The sequence below is a fragment of the Pieris brassicae genome, chromosome 3, assembly GCF_905147105.1.
Source record: "Pieris brassicae chromosome 3, ilPieBrab1.1, whole genome shotgun sequence".
NCBI lineage: Eukaryota > Metazoa > Arthropoda > Insecta > Lepidoptera > Pieridae > Pieris > Pieris brassicae.
In genome coordinates, this window is record NC_059667.1 from 983,915 (window position 1) to 1,009,280 (window position 25,366).

Here is a 25,366-nt window from a genome sequence, read left to right on the forward strand (position 1 = left end):
TTAATCTTTATCTAATTTCATTACATTTACTCATTTCTGTAAAGTTGCATATAGTACATCATTTTTCGAAAAATAAGGTCTTAAGGAAGTTTTACTTCTTACGTGTGGACACTAATACACGCACACATTGTTTTTTAAATCTATTTAAATTTTCTATGTATTCATTTTTAAATAAAAACCATTTTGATTTTTATTAGGCTATGTAAGACTATTTAATATGTATATTTGTGTGTTGAAAATAAATCTAATATCTCGCCATCTTTTATGTTTATGTACATCTAGGCGCGGCGTTACATAAATCCGTACGGAAATAAAATAAAAATAAATTCAACCGGGTGTCGTGTTGCTTTGTATGAATTATTCATGAACACTATTGAAATCGCTCGCCGATAATCAATTGTTTTTACAAACATTTCGGTTGATTCGTTGTTAAAAGCGGCATTATTTTTGGGTGCGTATAAAAAAGTTAGGCTTTGGGTATAATGTGTCGGTTTATTTGATGAATATAGTTATTTATTATTAATGTTACTAACACATATCTATATTATAAAAGGAACCACTGAGACAATACATAAATCCAAAACAGATTACGTTGATTAAGAAAATATATGCAACGGAAAACGAACGACAAAAAGGAAAATAAATTGTAATTAAAACTTAAGAAACGAAAACACATATTATAAAAAAAAACTAAAGCATTACTGATAAACAAAGTCAAAGTATTCTCGCCTCTTCAAATATTTCCTCACATCCAACATAATGTGGAAAATATCAACATTGTAATTAGTGTCATAGGCTAAATCCCGAATGGTTTAAACACGCAGATAAATTGTGTTTGAGACATGGAACAATTGCGAAAATCTTGTGCATACTCTGGAAGGATTCTTAGAGCATGTCGGCAATTAGTAGCTATCAATACGTCCATTAAGAATAATTTATTTCCCACATAATTATATTTTAATAAAAAAAACAATCAATAGCGTAAAACCTTTTTTTAGGTCTGAGCCTCAGATTTCTGTATCCGTTTCATGATCATTTTTTAATTGAATAGGCAAGTATCACCAGCCTTCTGTGCCTGACGCAAGCCGTAGACTTTATGGGTCTAAGGCAATCCGGTTTCCTCACGATGTTTTCCTTCACCGTTCCAGCTAATGTTAAATGCGCACATAAAAAGAAAACCCATTGGTGAACAGCCGGGGATCGAACCTACGACCTCAGGGATGAGAATCGCACGCTGAAGCCACTATGCAAACGCTGCTCAATTATATTTTAATAGTTCTGCTAATACCATAGAACTACACAATAACACTGATAACACTACAATTTAAAAAATATAGATATATACCTAGATCTTAAAACTAACATAACAAGCAGCTATTGTGAACCAATGTACAAACAAATGGGCCTACTAGGAAATTAAAGTTATGTTGTTCAGCGATGGATATGAAACTTATGTTATTCAGCCTGCAGCGCGATTTTTTAGTCAAAGGCACGACACTGTATGCGCGAGTCGACCAAATTCTCCATAAGTGCCACAGGATTCGAACGTTTGACAACTGGGTTGCGAATGGCTCGCCTAAGAGTCTAGTCTTATACATTATCTTCCTGTACAGGAATTTATACTATATTTTCGAAGCCCCATAATCACGATACGAGCCATCTCACTCACTTTTTAATTGATATTAATTATATCGCCGAGAATCGAATAAAAACATGCATGTTAAACGTAAACGTAAATAGTGAAGAGGCCGGCAACGCACTCGCGCGGCCTCTTGCATGGAGAGTGTCCTTGGGCGGCGGTTTCGTTTAAATCAAGGAAACCTTCTACCTGTTTGGCATCTGTTTAAAAAAAAAGTTAGCTGAATGCTATAATTTGATATTATAAAAAAACTAAATGACACGAAAACTATTTATTAGTAGAACTTATTAGAGAAATCGGTGTTACTAGTTTCGAAAAGAATTCCGAGCGGATGTAGTTCTATAGTACAATGGATAATTCTACATCTAGAGGTATCTAATATCTCTCAATAAGGATTAGACACGTTTTAATTTACAACGGTATTTTATTGGTATCATATATGTTATTTTTGGTTTACTCGAGTCGACCACTACCTTTAAGTAATTGAAATGTAAATTTGCGTATATCAAAATCGAATATCATTTATTCGTTTATTGTTAGGAAACCGGCTTGTCTTAGACCCAAAAATTCGAGCACCGAGAGCCGTGTGTCAAGCACAGGAGGCTGATCACCAACTTGCTTATTAGATTGACAAATGATCATGAAACAGATGCAGAAATCTGAGGCCCAGACCTACCAGACCTGATAACTAATTAACGAGAAAACATACGTTTAAAAAAGGCTCTTTAATCACAGATGTGATTAATTATTACACAAATTACGCGTGTTAGTTGATAACATGCTGTCAAGTCGCTGAGTAATAAATTATATGTATTGATTAGTCATCAAGGAAAGTGGAATCCCGTGGCACGTGTTGACTCGTCGAAGGCTCGTCGGGAAGTGACCCAGATCCGCGCTCGCGCATGCCCTTGGCATTGGAACTGTCTGCTAACCTTGGACTCGAATGTTGCAAAGCTCGTTATGTTGCCCTTTCCCTTTGAGCTTTAGGTATTTCTCATTGTAATGGCTTTTTGTTCGTTTAGATATTCGGGAGTCTTTCCTGCAAAATTAAAAAAAAATATATTTAGGGACTAAAATAAGGATAATAGGACTGTCTGGACGTATACGACGCTTTATAATAATTTTGAAGCTTAGAGAGCAGAATTTTATGCCACACCGGATCAAAGGCTTTACCAATGTCCAAACTAACTGCTAACGCCTCCCCATTAATCAAACACGGATCTAGTATTAATAATAAACAAACGTTGTTAAGATTAATATAGTTACGAAAAGTTGAAAGAAATGTATCTCGATTTATCTATAGGTTCGAGACAAGAAAGGCTCTGTCACATATAGACTTCATTTAAATAATAAAATAAACAAATTATGTGTATTGAACGTTTCTTAAAAAGTTTTTGCCGTGGACACCACCAATTCGACGTAGGGTCCTTCGAGAGAAGAGCGTACCAATTCTTAAGTGAAATTGAATTCCTCGTTAACACACTTAAACTAAACCTAGAGATTTAGGGCTTTCCGATCCCCTAGCTCGTAATATATATTGAAATCAAATGTACTAAAATAAGACATTAAGTTGAATCCTAGCAACATTAACGAAAGGTCACCTTCAAAGGCTGCGCAGGCGGCTATGATTGTTATTTTTATTAATGCCGACAAAGGCAGGTGCAGCGTTGCAATTTATTACAAAGTGTGACGTAAATATATGAATTTTATATAATAATCTGCCGCCTAATTTGCATCTGTTCTAATTGGGAGTGTTAGTAGTAGCAAGCATTAAACTCGTGGTTATCCGTTAGAATGACGGTTTGCATCAATTACAAGTATCTGGACAAGTAAGTGCTTGTACGATGGAAATAAAAATCACCAAATCAGCATTAGATCCAAAAAATGGTATGTTTAAACGATAATCTTTTGAAAATATATGTTAATTAGGGCTACGACCCTTTTATTTCTGGGCCTCAGATTTCTGTATTTGTTTCATGATTGTTGCTCAATTTGAAGCAAGTAGGTGATCAGCCTCCTGTGCTTGACACATGCCGTTGACTTCATGGGCATAAGGCAAGCCGGTTTCCTCACGATGTTTTCTTTCACTGTTCGAGCGAATGTTAAATGCGCACATAGAAAGAAAGTTAATTGGTGCACGGCCAGGATCGAACCTACGACCTCAGGGATGAGAGTCGCACGGTGAAAAAATAATAAAATATGGCCAATTAAGTGTATTGTTTATTCAGACTCGGGTTATGGGAACAGTTTAAAAACAGATTATAACGTGCAAATGTTTTGCGTGTTTTTAAGTATGCTTTAGTTATATAACGGATACTTTAACGTGACGCAAGCGTAAATAATTTTTAAGGCTTCTCGGCTTTCATAAATTTAAAATGCGTCATATAAGATAACTAATCAGAATCATTTTTGTATTAAAACAAAAAAATGGATGAGCTTCAATAAGTTAATTCAGCTCTAATGAAATATCACGCAGCGACAGCGCCGGTTTTGGAATTATTGTTTAGAAAGATGGCGCGATAAAATGTACCTGAGATTTGAGTAATATTTAGGGTTGCCAACAATAATAAAATATATTTATTTTATTCCATATTACACATTTACCACACAAGACAGTATTCGAATTTATGTTAACGGGTAAAAGCCTTTTCCAAAGAATACTAAAGATTTTTCTTTCTCCACCCATCTTTCGCCCGTCCAACTGGTCGAGCACACGGTTTTGTGTCTCATGGCTATGTCATTATTTTTTGTCTTGTCAACATTGTACCTGGACACGTGTCCAGCCCATTTTCTTTACAGGGAGAAAGTTCTGTGATGTGTATTCTTGTTTGGGATGCCTATTGATAAAGAGTTTAAACAAAATTTTGTCCAAAAACAAGAAAGATATATATATTATATATATGAATATACTTTTCATTAGTTTTTCCTGTTTATCAGTTCGTCGTTTTTATTTATACACATTATTGAATTATTAAAACATTAAACTATACCGTATCATATATATAATGGATTTTCTACAGTATATGTTATAATCTATGTGTTCTAAAATACATGACAATTGATGGACATATATTTGACAAATATATTACACTTCCAATTTTGAGTTTTTATTTAAATATATAAATTTATAAAATTTTATATTTTTTATAAGTGTCAACCCTAACCTAATGCAAAAAACCGAGGGTCGCAGTATTAACATTCTGTGCACTCGCGGCGACCCCACAGGAGTAGTTAATGTTTTCATTTACAGCATATTGTGTCTGTGTACCTTTTATGCTAATAAGGAATACGGATTTATTGACGTTTTCAAATATAGAACACTGTAGCAAGTAGTTTGAAGATCGTGTTTATCTATTTTAGATAATATTATTTTACTTCAAATAAAATATTGCTTATGAGAGACGTTTTTGTGTGTTCGAAGTTATTTCATGTTCATGCAAACCGCATTTACTGCATTTCGGATCAATGAGCCTGCAGCTGAGTTTCACCATCGGACGTCAAGGCATAATACCAAATTCCACCCGTTTCACGAATTGGACAGATCTCAAGAAAAGAGCGTACCAATTCTTAAAAGGCCGGCAACGCACTCGCAAGCCCTCTGGCATTGAGTGTCCATGGGTAGCGGTATCACTTAACATCAGACGAGTCACCAGCCGTTTGTTAATTAAAAAAAATCAAACACTACAAAAGATATCACATGTCGTAATTTTTCCTCGTGCTTTAAACCATTAAATGAATGCTTAGAGAAATTACTAAGAAATTTATAATTACTGAGTTTAATATACTGCATAATTATTTATTAGCAATGTTAATAATAGGCTTTTTAATTTTTATTAAGGGGAAAGAATTGTATTTTTAAAATCAACTCAAAAAGTACTGGACCAATTTGAAAAATTACATTACCATTACAATACTACATATAATATTACCTACTACATGCAAAATTATTATTACTGAGTTTACAATACTGGATAATTTCTAATTAGAAATAATAATAATGAATACGTTTTTATAATAATACGAATACTCTACCACCAAATGAGAAAATATTGTATTTTTATAATGAATAAACTAAAAACTCATGTCAACTCACTCACCGTCAGAATGCTACTGCATGAAAAATTATTATTGCTGAATCTACAATATTGGATAATTTTTTATTAGCAATATTAGTAATAAATAAGTTTTTTAAAGTTGTATAATGAAATGGTTAGGTATAATGAAAGATTTAAGATTTAACCATCCCCAAAAAGTTCTAGAATAATTTTATCATTTTTTTACAATGTATTATTCCTTAAAAATTATTTCAGGATTAAATCATTTCTTACCAAATTATTGAATAAAATTTTGTAATAAATATAAAGGTGGCTAAAATTGGCCATTATTGAGGCCTTGAAAAAAAGTAACAGAAACAAGAGAAATCGATGTTTTTAAGCGTTTATAATTCAACTTTAATCTTATGTGTGATTGATTGGTGACTTTAACTAATACATTTCAGTCACAAATCTTAATTTTAACATTTTATGATCAATAAATGATCGGTAAATTTATCGAATCACGGCTCCCCCTTACAACAGCTCCAATTTTTTTTCGACATATTTTCATCGCTAAGCAATGGTGTACTAACACCATAATCTGTGAAATTAATCAAGAACATTTTGGCTTTAACCTTTTCTAACTTAACCTGATCACAACCGCCACTTGAGAGCTAAATAAAAAAAACCATTATGAGAAACAAAGGGTATTTTTGTTCCCAAAATATTAAAAATAAAACCCCGTACGAAGAAGAAAACCGCTACTAATATTGCCTAAATAAGACCTTCAAACCAGACCATATTTTTTATTGGTTCCGCGTCTACGTAACATGACACTTGCACAACAAATTAACAATTATGAATACTATCTTCAAACTTGTTTTTTGCGGAATTACTTTATATAACATTTATAATATATTAACGACTCTACGCGCAAATTTCTCACGTTCAAGTGATAAATTATATTCATTTGCTGGGATTATGAAATTTGTGTTATTGAATTAAGGGTCGATTTCCTGGGCACCTGACTATACCTCGCGTTATTTTCAACAAAAAATAATATCATATCTCGCAAGTGCATCTTTTGTTATGGTTCTGTGTACAGAAAGTAGGATGTGGTATTTTTATTTGATGATAGATATGTTGGTAAATTTGTAGATTTACGGCTCCACCGAAACGGCTTGACTTTTTTTTATCGTTCTTTACGACTTGTAGTACCCCAAGTAATATTCAGGAGGCGCATGGCTTTGGACCCCTTAAAAAAATTAAAAAAAAAACTGATAATATTACAGATACCGGCAAACATCTTGAACAAAATGTCCTTGCTTGCGCAGAAGCGAAGCGGGAGGGGGGCGGCGGTGGGAGAGTGACGTGTCGATCGCGTGATTGGTAAATCAGTTGACGTTTGTGTCCCGCGCTGTGTATGATGCGCAAACATTCGGCCACTCCCTTGTTTAATGTTAAAGAAGTTTGCCGGTATCTGTACATGAATGATGTAAATGTCTCAGTACCCAGTGAATTACATAGGTTAGGTTTTTTTTTATTTAGCTCTCAAGTGGCGGTTGTGATCAGGTTAGGTTAGATAAGGTTAAAACCAAAATGTTCTTTCATTAATTTCACAGATTATGGTGTTAGTACACTATTGCTTAGCGATGAAAATATGTCGAAAAAAAATTGGAGCTGTTGTAAGGGGGAGCCGTGATTCGATAAATTTACCGATCATTTATTGATCATAAAATGTTAAAATTAAGATTTGTGACTGAAATGTATTAATTAAAGTCACCAATCAATCACACATAAGATTAAAGTTGAATTATAAACGCTTAAAGACATCGATTTCTCTTGTTTTTGTTGCTTTTTATCAAGGCCTCAATAATGGCCAATTTTAGCCACCTTTATCTTTATTACAAAATTTTATTCAATAATTTGATAAGAAATGTTTTAATGCATTATATACATCTACTATTATGCACAGCTCTAATCGTTCAGTATTTTATTTAACACCAATTTAAATCAACCGTAATAATAATAAAATAAAATCCTTTATTAACTAACCAAATACATACACACATTTACATAATTTTACCTAAGTGATAACATACATTTTACAAACGTACAGTTGTCTGCCAAAAACTGCATGTTGTTTCCACTCGTTTCCTTCACGAGTTCTCCATCCTTCCAGCAGATCGTCTTAGAACCGTAATTCATGCAAAAATACCTCATCCAAACCTTCAAACATACACGATAGTCCCAATGCACTTTCGTTTTTATGCGCCCGAGTCACAGATCGGCCAAGCGATCCTTTTTTATTCAATTTATCCGACGGTCAATGTTGGCATTGTGCACAAAAACATAAAAGGGATAACATCATTTTATTGTGCATTGTCTGGGATACCTTTTATGAGCACTAGGACGATTTTATGATTGTAAATATGTTTCATGTACATGTAATATTTATTTTGTTACCAGTTTTGACGAATTTCGTGACAATGTAAGACTTGTTAAGCAATAATCTAGTGGGCTGTAGCTGGGCGTGTTCTGTCATTGTTTACCAATGGAAATTTATGTGCGTATTTAACAATTGCACGATGGAGGAAGGAAGACATCGTAAGAAGACCACAATAAACCCCAAAAGCAACGCTGTTTATCCAATTTAACAAAAATGAAACCGTCGACAATTCACTCGTTGAATCTTAACTATTAAGTCTGGACTAAGATAGAATAGTAATACGACATGTTGACGTCTGTCGTTCCAAAACTGAGCGTTTCTTGAGGCAGTCTCTACGCACCACCACTATGTGGAACCGACTGCCTACTGAAATATTTCTGAAGCAATTCAACTTAGGATCCTTCAAGAAAAATGCGTACCAATTCTTAAACGGTAACGAGACTTCTAGCAATGTAAGTGTCCACGTTTGCCTCCTATTACATAAAAAAATCAAGGGAAATAAATACTTGCAACAACCTTCCCAGAAAAGATAATAAATTCAAGTGGTCAATCAAAAACCAACACGTCCTTCGTTATTCTATGGTATCTGAAAGAGTATCTAGTCTATGGTATCGTCGCAGTGATAAATCAACAACTATAAAATCCTAATTAACCTTTTAAAATTTCTAACAGATGAAATTGAGCACTAATAGACAAATAGGCCTATTAAAATGCAAAATTACGCATAATAAATTCCAAAAAGTTTATTAAGGTTTATTAGTGAAACGGAGTTAAGGCACTTTCTTTTTAAATGACGTGATGATCTTGATCGTTATAAATAATTAAAAAACTAGACACAATACAAGTAGACTATATGTAATATTATATAGAAAATAAATATAATATGATTGATATGGTGAGTTTCCGTGGGTATCATTTAACATCAGGTGAGCTAAAACTGGTAATGGTTCACAGCCGTACAGAACAAGTGGGCATAAGCTTGAACAATAAAATAAGTTACTCGAAGCATTTAACATATATAGGCTGGATCCAGAAGGTCTAACTCTCTCAATCAAGTTGGAATGTCGACAAACCATCTATTAAAACCACAAACCTCATCCAGACCATCAAGCAAGGAATGTTGCGTACCTGGGCTACGTGTTGCGCCATGACCACTACCACTCCTTCAAACTTATAATGGGTAAACCCAGGGTAAGCGGCGTGTCGGTAGAAGTAAAAATGACTTCGTAATGTTAGGGCGGAACGGGTATTGCGATTGCGGAATAGTAGCTTCACCTGGCACAGGACAGGACACGCTACAAGAGATGGTGAAGTTCTAGTATTGGAGAGCTACCAAAAGAAAGAAAATTTAGTATTATTTACTCTACAACTACAATCTACCTTGAGCCTGGGCCTCAGATTTCTGTAGGTGATCAGCCACCTGTGACTGATGCCGTTGACTTTTTGGGTCTAAGGCAAGCCGGTTTCCTCACTATGTTTTCCTTCAGCGTTCGAGCGAATGTTAAATGCGCACATAGAAGGTCCTTTGGTGAATGACGGTGATCAAACCTACGACCTCAGGGATGATAGTCGCACGCTGAAGCCACTATCCCAACACGGCTCACCTTAATAATATATAGTCCTAATTATTGTTATGACCTCGTTTGTAATGTATTCTCGATTATTCGGTATTTTGTTCAACAAGATGGAGTTACGATATCAATCTACTTGGTGACTCACAAGTAAGCTTCGAAAGCTGTGTTCATATTATAAAACACTATTACCAATAATTGAATCAGTCTTTTGTTCATTGGTGTACTCTGGATTATTGATGTAAAACTAAACGTGATAAGTGTTATTTTTATCGGGGTTGGAAAAAAATTACCGTCACATTTTTCGGTTACGGGTCACAGTTTCGGTTAGGCGTCACATTTTTCCGTAACGTGCCATCTTTTTCTTGTACCTACGACGGTTAATTCGAAGGGATTCGAAACAATTAATAACAAACATATATAATAACGATAACCATGATAGTAATAATTCTATTACAATTAATGAAATTCTGTAATAATCTTAGTAGTAATAAGGTAAAATGAAATAATTGTATTATTTGTATTCATGTCTATGATAATAAAAGTTTTTGTTAAACTTTATCTAATTTAACTTTATTTAACCAATTTCTGTGAAGTTGCATATGGATCATTTTTCGAACAATAAGGTCATAAAGAAATTTCACTTCTTACGTGTGTACACTAGTGATCGCACACATTTTTGTGTTAAAATTAATAAAGATATGTGTCGTTAGTCAAACACTGTCGTTTATTCTGTGTCTGTAGATTACTTCTGTGTATTGTAGATTTCTTTTAATATGCAGCATCACAACCAAAGATAAAGCCGACATTTTTAGCACACTTTATTACTTATAAATTAAATGTGTTTTAAGTTCCTTTAGTTAAGTCACCGATAAACTATTCTGACAAATTAATTTAGCAGATGATGATATTAATTTATCCCTAATGGGAAAGGCAAAAAGCTTTAGTCCATACAGCCAGGTCTTGTTCTTGGCTGCAATATGACATATGTCACAGATATGCCATTGTGACAATTAGCAGCCTGAAACCTCCCAGACTACGTAGTCGATACAAATAAGATAGAAGAATCCGGAAAAATTTACGAAATAAATTTAAAGCTATAAAAATCTAACTCATAATGTTCAAATACACACGCAGACGTTAATGTATGCGAACATTAACACAGATACAGTACAAAGATGATACCAGTATGTCGCACCATAAATTACAGATATTCAAATCGTTTCGATACCTATCCGTACCGCAATTAACGACGACTGGTTTGGGAATAGTGATGACCAATGTAATATCGATGAGTTTTAAGATATAATTGCGATAACTAGATTTTATTTGTAAGACACTTTTTATGAAGTTAAAAAAGAGATGTTGATGAAACTTTGTTAACAATTATAGTAGTAACATTTGTAGTAATTTAATAATTACACACAACATCATTATCATTTTAATGCCTTGGATTTATTATTTGATTTATTTGGACTTATTAATAATATCTTCCGCTATATAATTACGCTGTAAAATTCAAAATTATAAACCGCTTTTAAATCAATTTAGTACAAACACGTTTGTATTAAATCCAATTAATAATAAAAAAAACACCATATCACCTCGATGTCGGTCGTTCCAGCTGCCCACTGAAGTATTTTCGACTCGATTTGACTTAGATCCTTCAAGAAAAAAGCGTACCAATGCTTAAACGGTCAGCTAAGCTTCTCACGCGCCCTCTGGCATTGAGAGTGCATAATGTATATGTATCACATAACATCAGGTGTGCCTCCTGTTTGTTTTCTATATATATATATATATATATATATATTGCGTATGTATATATATATATATATATATATATATATATATATATATACATACGCAAACCATACTAAGCGCTACGCCTCGAACCTAATGTAATGACTAAACATAACATAACGGAATTTATCGACACCCATACATCACTAGTAGCAAACAAATATGGTTTTATTGGATATCTAGCCAATAATGTGTAATGAATCTCGTGAGTACCTATGGAATGAGATAACTGATTTGCTTAAGTGTGGGTATGGTCCGCTTTTTATTTTATATTACCGGTTTTGTTTCGTGTCACCGCACTCTTATACGATTGTTACAACTAATCTATACTTGTTTATGGAAATTTGTACAATATCGTTTATATTTAAGTCTCCTAGTAGCATATTTTAATTAAATATTTATCTATGGTACAAACATCGTGAACAAAATCTTTTCCGGGTCTGATTCTATGCAGCGTTATTATTGTCGTTTCGGAATCTAGATATTTTTAATATTTCGCTTATGTCTAAGTCAGGTTTCAATGCCTGCGACACTCAGCTTTGAGGTCGTAGGTTCCAACCCCCGCTGTGCACTGACCAATATAATATTAACAGTAACAAATTGAAATTCAAAACTAAAATTTTGCCCCTACATGGGATTAACCCTAAACTTTAAACCAGATACAAATCCAGCTTTAAAAGCATTTTTGTAATCGTCATTAAGTACATGTCTAGATTTTTGCCTTAAGTGAATATTATGTTAATTAATGATCAAAACAAAATTATTCGGTAATTTATTTTAATGAGAAACGTTTGTCTTAATGCGTCGTCATTATTTATATTTTGGTTGATTATTAGAACTGTACATATTTTTAATTTAATTAATCTTACTTACATTAAATGTTATTAATAATAGCGTCTGTAGACGGAAACTTGGGTGACACGTAATTCTGGGAAAACTTCATCCGACCTGTATATGGTAGAACCGGAAAGATAATAACTATGACAGATTTTGCCACTTTTTGACCGTTGATAATATATTTTAAAACTGTATATTTTTCACAACGGGTTTTTATGAAAGGGGCTGTAAAACAAAGACTTTTACGACTTACGTTTGTTTCTGATTGGACAGTATCTCAATAACAGATACGCGTTAAGTCAAAAGTAACAACAACAGTACAATATAAGTAAAACTGAGCAGTATTGACCAAATGGCTTCAGCATGGGAACACAACCTTGAGGTCGTAGGTTCGATCTCAAAAATTTTAACATTCGCTCGAACAGTAAAGGAAAACTTCGTGAAGAAACCGGCTGGTCATAGACCCAAAAGCTTAACAGTGTGTGTCAGCATACTGCATACATACCTATTATAATGAAACAGATATATAAATCTGAGGCCCAGGCCTAAAAAGATTGTAGCACCACAGATTTATTTTAAATAAAACTTATGAAAACAGAAAATAATTCAGACAGCCTCGGACGTTTGATTAATTTCCGCACTCCCATTTGGTCCGTTGTGCGTAAACGTAGGCTAATTGGTTCAGCCAAGCTCCTTCCAGAAGCTAAGCAGTTTCCTGGGCACTTCGCTAGCTCCACGGAGCCACTTCACTGCTGCTAGGAGGCTCAGTGGCTCGGGCGCTCATATGAATACTAATTAATAATCACTGCAAAGGTCGTGGCATTACTTAAACATAATTTATATTCGAATTATAGGTAATACAATATATCACTAACTGTAATAATCCAGTTATATTTTTGATTGCCACACCTAAAACCGGAAACAGTTGTGATCATTTGGCAATTTTGTGTAGATAAAATGGTCTAGTTTTTATGTGGATGCGACCTACGCAAATATATGTTTATTGAAATGTATTTAAGAATCATATGTTTCTAAGTTATGTAAAAAGTGTAAAATTCTGGAATGCTTCGGACCAGGCTTTTTAATAGAATAGGACAGCGAGCCTACGGGACTGATAGGATATAATGGACACCCATTATCGTGGGTTCCTTTCCTTGGAGGAGGAAGTATACTCTTACTTTAATTGGAGGTCGTATCTTCCAGGGAAGAGTTGTATGGAATAAAAAATAGCTTAATTATTTTTATTTCTAATTGATACAACATTTTAATTATTTGAGATTTAAATGTCATTAAATAGCGCTAAGTTTCGTGTAAATCATAACATTTACAAATGCTTTTAAGATATATTAGTGAAACATGCTCAAGCCTGTATGCAAGCTAGAATGTGTGTAACAGTACTTAGGCGAGCTACACACTTAAGCTTTATAGGCATGAAGTTAGCGGTTGATGATAGCAGCACTTACGTTACTGAATTTTGACATTTGTATGTGCGACTTTATTTGGTCTGTCTGGGATAGTATTTCCCTAGTACATGAAGACCTAATAAGTAACATTTAGTAATGATTTGTTAGTATTAGATCTTTTCATTTACGTATAAATTTAATTTAAAAGCACAGTTTTCACTGCACATAGTAAAGCCAAGTTTATAAGTAAAGTGCCTGCTATCACACCATTAACTTCGTCACCCTAGCAGTAGTGTATATACAGGGTGGCGAGAGGCGCGGGCGCAGCAAGCGGCCTTCCGGTAGTTCGGCGTCGTCGCTCGGGCGTGGCGCGCTCTCAGACCCCGACTTGCAGAGCAGATTGCAGCCTAACCTCACCGCATTCTGGGTTCGTAGCACTCTTATACCCTTAAACCAGGCACTTACCAAAATCCTCAATTTGTGTATTTTAAAATTATACAACGAATACGAAAATAAAAATGAGGCTTTTAGTAAACACCTGAAAGAACAACAAATTTGAATAAGGTTTTCTTCGAAACCATAAAAACAGGCTTAAGTATCAGCAATTCGTTTAGGACACATTCACTTAAAGAAACAATTCGTTTGCTTGTCATTGGTCAATATGTAGACCAATTACAGAGATAGGACGAACTATCAAATGATATATTCAAAGTGTTGTAGAAATCTTTAGTTAATTATAAAAGCAATTATTCTGGTCTAGAAGATGAATCGCTGATGCTGTAGGATGAAACATAGTTACACATCATTTTATACAAAACTGAAATGACTTTTTAGACATCTAAGAATGCTTTTATTTTACATTTATTCATTATCATGATTTGTCAGCTTTTTAGATTACTTATGTAGAAACTATAAATATACACTGAGCTCCCAAACTTAACATACATTATTGCGTACAAATAAATTTCAGTATATAGATAAAAAAAATATTTTGGAACACCTGTATATACCGAACGTAATTAGACTAATAAATTAATAGAAGCAAGTCAAGGATTCAAATAAAAAGGATGATTCTAAATATCATTGCATTAAAACGCGAAAACCTTCAAATGTTAAATTGGAACATAAATATAAATTATAACATCCAATTTAAGCAACATTGAACATTTATACACTTGACCTGTTTGATATGTAATTAACACTACATTTTTGCATCGCTTGTATATCTCTATTATTAATATTTATATTAAATGTGTATATATATATATATATGTTTGAGGAATGCCACTATCCACTATGAATCAGTTCAGTCTGCATCTGTTTTAAGGCGAGTCAGGAATCATCCAAAATAATCATAAATCGTTTAATTGTAAAGAATATTCAGATTAATTAATAAAGATCCATTCAATCAGCCATATATATTAGGCATGCAAATGTCATATTATCATGCTGTCATAATAATAAGAACAGTTAAGTTATTTGTAATTGTTGTACTATTATGATAATACTCTTCCATGCTATAAAGGCGAATGCATGCCTTGCATATAAAAGTTAAATCATCTTCCCCTTGATTACGGCAGCGATATATAACTTCTAGGAAGATGATTAAATAGTTTTATGGCGTAACAATTTTTTTATATACATCGTGGTGCAACGTATACGTAATACAGCCGTGTTAGATCCCTCGGTAGATATAGACAAGTTTCTTTCAATGTTTTGAATAATTTTGGATGCTTACACCTTCTGTGCCTATTAGAAGGAATTGTTATTTCGTAGAATTATCCCAAGACCTTTGTAGATCTAGTCTAGTAGTCTAGGCTAGTAGTCCACGCGTTGGAAATGGTAATATACAAATACTAATTAAAGTCTGTACAAAAAAGCTTTCTTGTGGTCTATCACTGAACGACGCCATTTAGCTATAAATAATAATTTGATAACTAAGTTATGTTTGCTAGAGGCCTAGGAAGACGACTTTCTCTTTCGTCGCATTTTTTTTGCTATTTGTAGACCGTTCATACGTTCAAAGCTTGAGCTTATTAATTATTTAGTTACCACGTGCTATATCTACAGTATATGTTACATGCTATGTTTTCTAAAATTTAAATATTACACTTTAAGTATAAAATTTTGGTAATACTCGTACAACAGCGAATTATGTATCAGATAGACATTTCACAATGCTTTTTTTAAATTGATCAGCCCAGTACCGATTATCGTCAAGCTCTGGTTTGGTAGTGTTTAGTCTGTTAAAATCGCGAAGAATCCGTGTCAGTTTCTGAGAAAAATGGTTTCAATGAAACATTCAAAAGTCAATATAATTTGAAACCAAAATGAAATTGGTACAGTCTAGTATTCCCTATCTTCCTGTATAGAGCATGAACGTGGATTCCTGGTTCGAGAAAGACAAAGGATTAGTGCCATTCAGATGTGGTGCTGGAGGTTAACGTTAAGAATAGTGTGAAGCGCACGCCATACTCAAACTGATCGTGGTTGGTTACACAGGGCAAAATATCACGTGGCCATTCACCAACCACATGGACCGATTCATTTATGGCCCTCAAAACTTTACACGGTAATAAGAGAGGCGCTGGACACAAACCAGTAGAAAGAGTCCGCACCAAATGTTTCCTTGCTGACCACGAGGCTCAGACATGAGTTACCAACTAAAAAGATAATAGAAGATTAATGCTTTCAAGTTCAAAAGAGGCTACGCCTAAAAACGGCAGTCATCGCAGCCCATGGGCACCCATTTTAGTGTAAGAGTTGAGTGAGGAGCACTTCTTCTTATCCGATACACTCTTGACAGAGCGGTCGTGATCGCTATGTAGTGGTGGTATTAGAAAGGGCTGATGTGATGCGCTTCACGTTTCGCCATCGTTGCCTATTAGAGGTCATCCTGCTGCACTCATTGAGGGAACCTTCTACGGCAGACTTGATCTGGTCAATCCGTAGGTGACCTTACGCGTGGTCTAGTGCCTTCCACCTTCCCCTGGACGGTGGTGAAGGTGTTCTATGGACTGAACACCTCTCTGAGATGCGAGATTGTACAGTTGAAAACAGACCCTGCTTAATACCGAGTTATTGAAGTATCGAGACATTTGTACGAAATTCGGTCAACGAAACCCCAAGCATTCTCCGTCAGCACCACATTTCTAAAACGTTTTAAAGCCTTTCCACATCTCCCAAGGTCGACGTATCAGCCGCGTACAGAAACAGAACAGTCTTTCTTTAAACAATTGGAGGTCGTATCTTCTAGGGAAGACGCCTACCGGGAGCCGATTCCCCAGTTTGCTAGTTCACAAAAGAATGTGTCTTGTGAAGCGGTACGTGGAAGACGTCAAGGTGGTTCATTTGAAATTTCGAATAAATACAGCTCTATACCCAAAAACCTTCTCAGAACGCTTTCCATAGTATACTTTGGTACGCATAGTGACGCAATCTGCGTAGAGAGAGACGCAATAGTTAAATATATATTACCAAAGCTTTAAAGCGTTGATAACTGGCCAATGTCATCTAACTAGTAAATGTCCTTAAACTTTAAACAAAGGCTTACATCAAAATAATATTTTTATTACGAATACTTACCAAATAGTTATGATAGGCTAAAATGACCTTAACGGCAATATAAATAAGAACGTAAAGCTCATTACCGTCCGCCCGATGTAATTTATTGCACATTGCGTAGAAACCGTTCCCAGACGATATTCTAATATTCGTATATCGAAATGCCGAATGGTTTTAATAGAAATCACTGACATTGTTTATGTCAGTGTACCGTCTTCGTGACGCTTCTCAAAGTTCTTTTAATTCCAACACACAAATATAAAGTATTTACAATATTCTTATCTGAATGTTACATAAGGCAGTTTTTGCTGCCACCACTTTGAAACCCTACCCACTAACCCACTAAAGCTGTGTGGGTGCTACCCACTAAAGTATTTTCGAACCAATTTGACTTAAGGTCCTTAATAAAAGAGCGTACCAATTATTAAAAGGCTTGCAAGCCTTCTGGCAATGTGAGTTTCCATGGGCGGTGGTATCGCTTAACCTCAGGTGAGCCTCCTGCCCGTTTGCCTCCTATTACTTTAAAAAAGAACCTAGTAATAATAATAATGACGGATAAATAGAAAACCTATATGAATAAAGTTATTTTGAGTTTATACAAATAACAGTCGCATTCTCTGTCTCAGATGTTGAAGCGTCTGTGATTCTATTAAAGTTCACAGTTTAAAGTTTTTTAAACCTTTTTACCTATGGTTATTCCATTAAGACCAATAATAGCAACCTTTCGGAGAGCCTATCTACGAAAGCGCGTAGGCGTGCTACGCCATTCATTAGCGATGCTACGTTTAACAACATTCACTTTGAGAAGCGCTGGCGTCACTCCAAGACCCGTGTTTTATGGCGTATTATGCTATAATAATATTTTTTACTTAGCACATTTGTTTATACCTGTGCTCGTGTGTGTGCGCCGTCTCGGTGTGTGATGCGCGGGCGCAGATTCTCGTAAAATATAAAATGTCGTTTGTTACAAACGGATCTAATAACCAAGTTGTTTTTATTCTGCTTCGTGGTATGGTTAGGTGAGCCATACATTATTATGATTTTAGAATATTTAAGATAAATAAAAAGTATTTTTAGATTTTAGATTAACAATAACTAATATTGATTAATTATTATGTGTGTCTAGATATAGATATTTAATAAATCTAAAGTGGCGATACAACCATTTTTAGGTCACGGCCTCAGATTTCGGTATCTATTTTATGACCATTAGTCAATCTAATAGGCAAGTAGGTGATCAGCCTCCTGTGCCTGACACAAGCCGTCGACTTTTTGGGTTTAGCAAGCCCGTTTCCTCGCGATGTTATCCTTTACCGTTCGAGCGAGTTAAAACCATCGGTGCACAGCCGGAAATTGAGCCTATAACCTCAAAGATGAGAGTCGCACGCTAAAGCCACTAGGCTGACACCGCTCTACAAATATTTATAAACAATAACTAATTTCTTTCCTGTGTGTCCAATATCTGATTGTATTTTGTACTTCCCAATGTCTTAAAGCTTAAAGTTTACGTACCCGTATTCCCAGTCCGTCAAGGTAAAAGCTTAGTCCTTCAATGGTACTTAATCAAGCTTTTAAATCCGAATTCTCACTCTTACGAAGTTATTATACAAATGTATGACCTCATGTTTTCCATAAGTTACAAAAAGCCGTGTCTAAACTACGAAAATAAAACAAATATGTCTTTATTTAAATTTTATATTACTCCTAGGAAAAGTATACTGTTACACGGCCGTTCGCCGAAATTGGATTCTGTATGGCGCTGTCCACATATAAAACTGTAGTTGGGTTTTGTAAATAATATATTTCGGTCAGTCAGCTTTATTTTCAGTGCGTTTGGACTTACATCTGGGTAAATAATTATTATAATAATAGATAACTATAGCGCTTGTTGGGGTACCACAAAAAATCCACCACGGGGACGATCAGCATTCGGTAGTTGACGCCTAAGCCGCCCTCCGTATACTACAGAGGCCAACACTCTATAACCACCAACTCGTAAGGTCCTTTAGGAAAAGAGCGTACCAGTTCTTCAAAAACCGGCAAAGCACTTGCGAACCCTCTGGCAATGTAAGTGTGTATGGGCGGCGGTATCACTTAATATTAGGTGCACCTCCTGCCCCTTTGTCCCATATATCATTAAAAAACACACGTTAGAAACATAGGAATTCGTTTTATATAAGGCTGATTTTAGATTGAAATGAGAAGGAGGTGTACAAATAGAAAGAGTTTCGGCTTCTGTAGAACCTTCAGGAAATTGATTTAAATAATGTTTCTTTATTAATTCATTTAACGTTTCTAAATCGTGTTTGTTGCCATGGCAAAGAGTTCTTCGTATATAAAATATATTCTTATAAAACTATAAAGTCATGAGGGTTTTGATTTGATGTTTTATTCATGTATAACTCGTTGTCATGGCAACAAACACAATTTAAGGTTCTACTGACAGACCCAAAATCTTCTCTTTTTCTCATTGTTATTCCACTTCTAACTCCTGTAATTAATTTTTATCATACTCACACAAATACATAAATTTAAATCATACTCATAATCAATATGCCTTAAAATATATGTACCACATGTCACAAACATAGTTTCTTATATATCTTAAATACGATACCGTATAACTTGTGTCATTGAACTCATTAACAATTATACCCTAATAATAACTATAAGGTTAAATTAACTGTACATAACTCTAAATCTAAGATATCAATTAAAACTGAACACTACCCATATAAATTAAGCGAGACCACACGCGTTGCTTCTTAAATTTACCAATACAGAGATTAAACTCATTAATTTAACTTTCTCTCAAAGTATTTTCACAACGGTGTCTACGTTATGTTATTCGCAGTTTATTGATTTTGGTAACACTATGTGATTAGTCGCTGGGATAAGGCATAAAGTAAAGGAAATAGGTTAGGCTATAGGGCTAGCTGAAGGCCGGCAACGCACTTGCGAACTCTCTGGCAAACTGAGTGTCTACAGGCGTCGGAATAACTTAACATCAAGAGAGCCTTCTTGCCCAATGTTATATAAAAGAAACAAAATTGAAATAAGACTTAGAAAGTCGTAAAGTAATGTTCTGACTCATTTGACCACGGTGAGTGAGAGACGCAACCGAAGAGTGCGTTGTCGTCCTTTGTAAGACAAAGTTGAAAGACGTTTGATATTTCATCAATTGCTGGCATGAAATAAGACTGATAAAGTTGTATGGTAATGATCTAGCTCATTCGCCCACGGCGGGAGAAACACAACAGAAAAATGCGTTTGTAAAACAAAGTTGATAGACAGTATTATATAATAAGGCATTTATTACGTCTTATTATATAATATGTAAGTCGTAAGTCTGCGTTTTGGACTTGAGCCGATGTCTGTTAAACAGTGAAATGGAACGCCCCGTTCATTCTTAAATAAAAAAAAAAACAAGTCTTCGTATTTCGTACCATAAAGTATAACGAACACAGGTAACATAAAAACTTTTCCAAATAAAATACACATAACTAGAAAAGTTTTTACTCGACTTGTAACGATTCGTTAATATTTAGTACCCGATTTATTTTACGGCTCCTTACCAGTTTTATAGAACAGTTAACGATGAATTTTACTATCAAAGGTTTATATCGTAGGTTAATTAGTCGGTAGATTAAATGCTTGTCTATCGGCTTGATATCTTGAATGAGATTTATAGTTAGGGTAGTAACTATATAATTCTTAATAGTATATTAAACAATACATACACTAAAATATAGACATATTACTCATCTTTGAAACTAAATAAATAATTTGTTATTATAATAATTGAATGTAACTTCAAATCCAACCCCTTTTCAAGGTTAGATTTCAAAAGCTTTTTCCTCCAAATCTAATAGAAAATGATGACTTTGTTTTAATGTAATAATTTATTTCAACATTGACAAAATCCCATAATTTTTGTATACAATTTATATGTTTATGACATAAATCTAATGATAATGATTAGAATTGTAGGTTCACTGTCTAACCCACTTAGAACTACGTAAGAAGCTAGGTGAAAAACCCTAGTTTTTGAATACATATATCTCCGCCTGATGATAGTGTGTTGTATAATCACTACAATATTATTATTGTAGTGATTTTTGAATTGAAACTTCTTAATCGACGCTGGAAAAAAAATGTGTACACGCACACATTCTTTGTTTTAAAATAATGCTTATTTACAAAGCTATTAATAGTAATCTTTACTCAAACAAGCAAATGATAACAAAACTGCTCAACATCATTTAAAATACTGTTATGCATGTATAGATTTAATATAATTTCCCTAAAAAATATTATCAAACGCGTACGAATTTCTGATTATGATAGTCAATTTTTTACGCGGGACACTAAAAAATAAGTAAATGCGTAACTGTTTGCGGAAGAGATTGACCAGCCCTAGACATTATTAGAAGCATTCGGTAAACAAATTTTATTTGAGAGTTACTATTATCTGATTGTCTTGTGGGATCTCGTAAACAGATGCCGATGTTTATTGCTATATAATAACATGGAGTGCGTTATTTGCCTCCTCAGACGAGCTATTAAATCAACAAATTTGTAAGATTTTAATGGTCCAACAGATAAAAAATATAATCTAATTTTACGATAGAAAAATTCACTAATAACATTTTATTCCTGAATGCATTTAATTAAGCAAATTGTATTTCATTGAATACAGGTTTCCATTTAATCGCTTCCGTGGTTTATTGTTGATTAGATTCGAGGTTGAAATTGTCTTAAAAATATATATTATGCTATATAGTTAAATATATCATTAATTAAATAATAAATGGCTGAAATATCCTCCTCAAACTTTGATTTTGTTCCCTTTGGAGTAGTGACTCTTAGTCGGTGGGGCTCCAGTGTACATGCGCTAATTAAAGATTTATGTTGGTGTCTGGTAGATGGTACATGTGACCTCAGAGCTGATGCTTTCCTCCTAAACAAATAAGTATCGCAATACAGCGAGGAAATGCTTCCAACGACAGTGTACCTTTAATACAAAGCCACAGGGACAACACTTTTAAATTTGTTTTAATTTACTATTAAATTTTTTTATTATCAAATAAGTTAAGATTGTTGTAAATACCGTATATTTGTGTGTTGATAATTGAAAATAAATAATGTATTTATTTATTCCATTGAGAATGGCAGTTGCTGTGATTTCGTCTAGGTTCGCCTTAAGTGTTATGTTTATCTTTTGATCGGGAATAGTTTTTATATCGCTATGAACTGAATTGTCTGTAATGTTATTTTTATTGTTGGCCTGTTTATAGGTGATTGCAATGATGTAATTTTGTTACCAATAAACGGCATACTTATCCCGACTAATTTCTTTTACACAATTTTCAATGTTTAACAAATAAACAAATATTCTTTATTTATAACTATTTTTATTTCATTATGCAAATAAAGATCTATTATCGATACACAGTATTTACAATATTCGTAACCTACATAGTAATAATAATTATTATAAATTAATAAATAGAAAATAAAAACAAAAGTAAAAATTGAGTGTGGCGGTGTACCTTAGACGCTTGCAGCATTTCCTCGATATTTTCTTTTTTTATTGCATTCCATATCCCATTACGAAGTTAAGAGTTCATACTAAGGCTAATAGAATTTCCTTCGAAAATATCCAATCATTATTCAACATTAAAATACTAAAGAAATATTCTCAGACGCTATAGAATTCCGTGAACACCACCAAAGTAGCGACAATAATCTAAAAATCTATTAAAAGAACGAAGCGACAATATCAATGACCCGACAATGTTTTGTAAAGTTTCGTTAGAACGTGTTCTATGTGCCTTATACGAAGATTCTCGTTTTAGTCTCAATCTCATTATTTCTGTTTTATTGTATGAATACATAATGTAATGGCCGAGATGGCATGTTGCGACATAGCCAATTGCCGAACGCTCTGTACGGTAAATTGTCAAAGATTAAACACCAGATACATTGGTTCCACGATTTTGGTTCCGGGTTGGCTCTTACTCCGACCTAGACGGAGGAACTTTTTTAACCACTGAGTACCCGATCTGATCCTTAGCGAAAGCCCAAATGCATTTGGAACAACTTTGTTACAGTTTTGGGTATGACGTCAAGGCAGTGATTGTAGCTGTACATTGTAGGTGTCGCTGCAAAAACCCACTCAAGTTCACCACGTTTTAACTACAACTGTAAAATTGGGGCTAAATCTTTATTATATACTAGCTGCGCTCGTGTACTTTGTTTCACCTTAATATGAAAAGTCATATTAAGGTGAAACAAACTTAGCCTACCTTTTTAGTACATATTGGGACATTTTGCTATGCTACCCTGTAGAGGTTGTTTTCTTTTCCAGAATAAAAACTATCCAGATATTTTTTAGGTTTTTCCAATTTTTCTCTCTCTTCTTAGAGTTCAAAGATTAAATTAAGATAACATACACGAATCGGTCCAGCCGTTTTCCAGATATTCGCTTAGGAACATATTTAGCGATTCATTTTTATTTCAAAATATCATCTATATACTTTATATATAACATCATCTATATATATATTTGCCGATTTTTTAAATGATCTTAATCCTTGGGATTGGATTGTATGAATCAACTTAGCGATCAAAAAGAGTGGCGGAGTGCGCTCTGTGCCCTTGGCTTGCGAGATGGTAGTAAATATAATTTAGAATCTTATAGTAATCTAGAAATTTAACATCTTTTCTGTTGACGTTCATAAGTGTACTATATGCATAAAGTTATTTTGAGTTTGAATTATGTATTACCTCGAAACTCGAATTTATACAAAAAGCAGTTTTTTATTGAGATGGTAAACAGTTTTCTAGGTTATAAAATATTGTCATCTTGTCTTTATCGTTAATATCATTTCAGGCCTTTAAATAAGGTGTGAAAATTGAATAATGCATAGTTGCACTTTGGGGCTTCAAAATATTTTCATTATACTTTCATAAGTCATTAAGCTCGCTAACAACACTAGAACTGAGGTCGGCTGTCAAGTGTGCATAGGTGCATATTAAATAGCGTATGCATTTTAGAAAATTTGCACTGTTTTTTCACTTGATTTCACACATGATGTAGGGATGGGATCGCTTTTCATATTTTTTACGTCAATTTCTTTGTTTGTATCACGTGTTTTTCCTGAATACATTTAATTAGGAAATATATAAAAATATTAAAAAGCTCGTAAAGCTTTGCACATAGAGCCGTTCTTATTAAAATAATCGGTTATGTTTCCTCACCTCTGGGCGGGAGCTCCACATTATTTCCACTTGACCGGAACAGAGATTCGAATCGTCGACGACCAGTCGTCGTCGACTTTCCGAGCGGCTTGATCCATTGCCGTTGCGTAGAGATGTGGGATCACTCTGCATCCTCTTCGGCATTTACCATGGCCAGCGTTCAGAGAAGTTGTTCTACTAATAGACTCAAACTGTAGTTGAGTTTCATTATTGCCTTAAGGCAGAATAAAAAATACCATTCGTATCACCTCGAGGTCCATCGTTCCATCACTGTGCGTTTCTTAAGACGTTTTTTTCTCCGCACCGCCACTATGTGAAACCAGCTGCCTACTGAAGTATTTCTGAACTAATTTGACTTAAGGTCCTTTAATTCTTAAAATGCCGGCAGCGCGCTTGCGAGCCTTCTGGCAGTGTGAGCGGTATCACTTAACATCAGGTGAGCCTAATTTAAAAAAAACGTAATGTTTCATGCTTGCGTATCGTAAATCAGAGATTTTTTTCACAGCCATATCTGTGTGTAAATAATCTTTGACGCCATTAGAGTTAAATTCGATAAGTAGGTGGCATATGCTTCTTGATTAGTTCATATCTATATTATTCAAATATCTTGGCTGACCGGTTGTAATTATGTTGGCTTACACACACGATTATGTTTACTATATGCTAGGTATTAATGTTTATAATTCCCACGTTAATTAGTTGTTAACAGCTCGCGTTGAGAAATTAAAGTTGTATTCATTTGTATAGGCCCAATTTTCTGTTTTTTGAAAATTGAATTTAGAATTAACACTAGTTCCGTGACA

General features: G+C 34.3%; 1 protein-coding gene across 14 annotated transcripts in view; it reads left to right on the forward strand.

The window, feature by feature from the left end:
• LOC123706868 (voltage-dependent L-type calcium channel subunit beta-2) overlaps positions 1 to 25,366 on the forward strand; it is a 149,828-nt gene that overhangs the window by 19,256 nt on the left and 105,206 nt on the right. For 11 of the 14 annotated variants that reach the window (XR_006753440.1, XR_006753441.1, XR_006753442.1 and 8 more), the window contains exon 3: positions 14,041 to 14,163. The exons of the other annotated variants lie outside the window; for them this stretch is intronic. Coding sequence is in view for 8 of the 11 variants with exons in the window: in XM_045656420.1 (XP_045512376.1) it covers positions 14,041 to 14,163 (123 nt within the window). In the remaining 3 variants the exon portion in view is untranslated. The remainder of the gene's footprint in view (positions 1 to 14,040; positions 14,164 to 25,366) is intronic. 14 annotated transcript variants of the gene reach the window in all.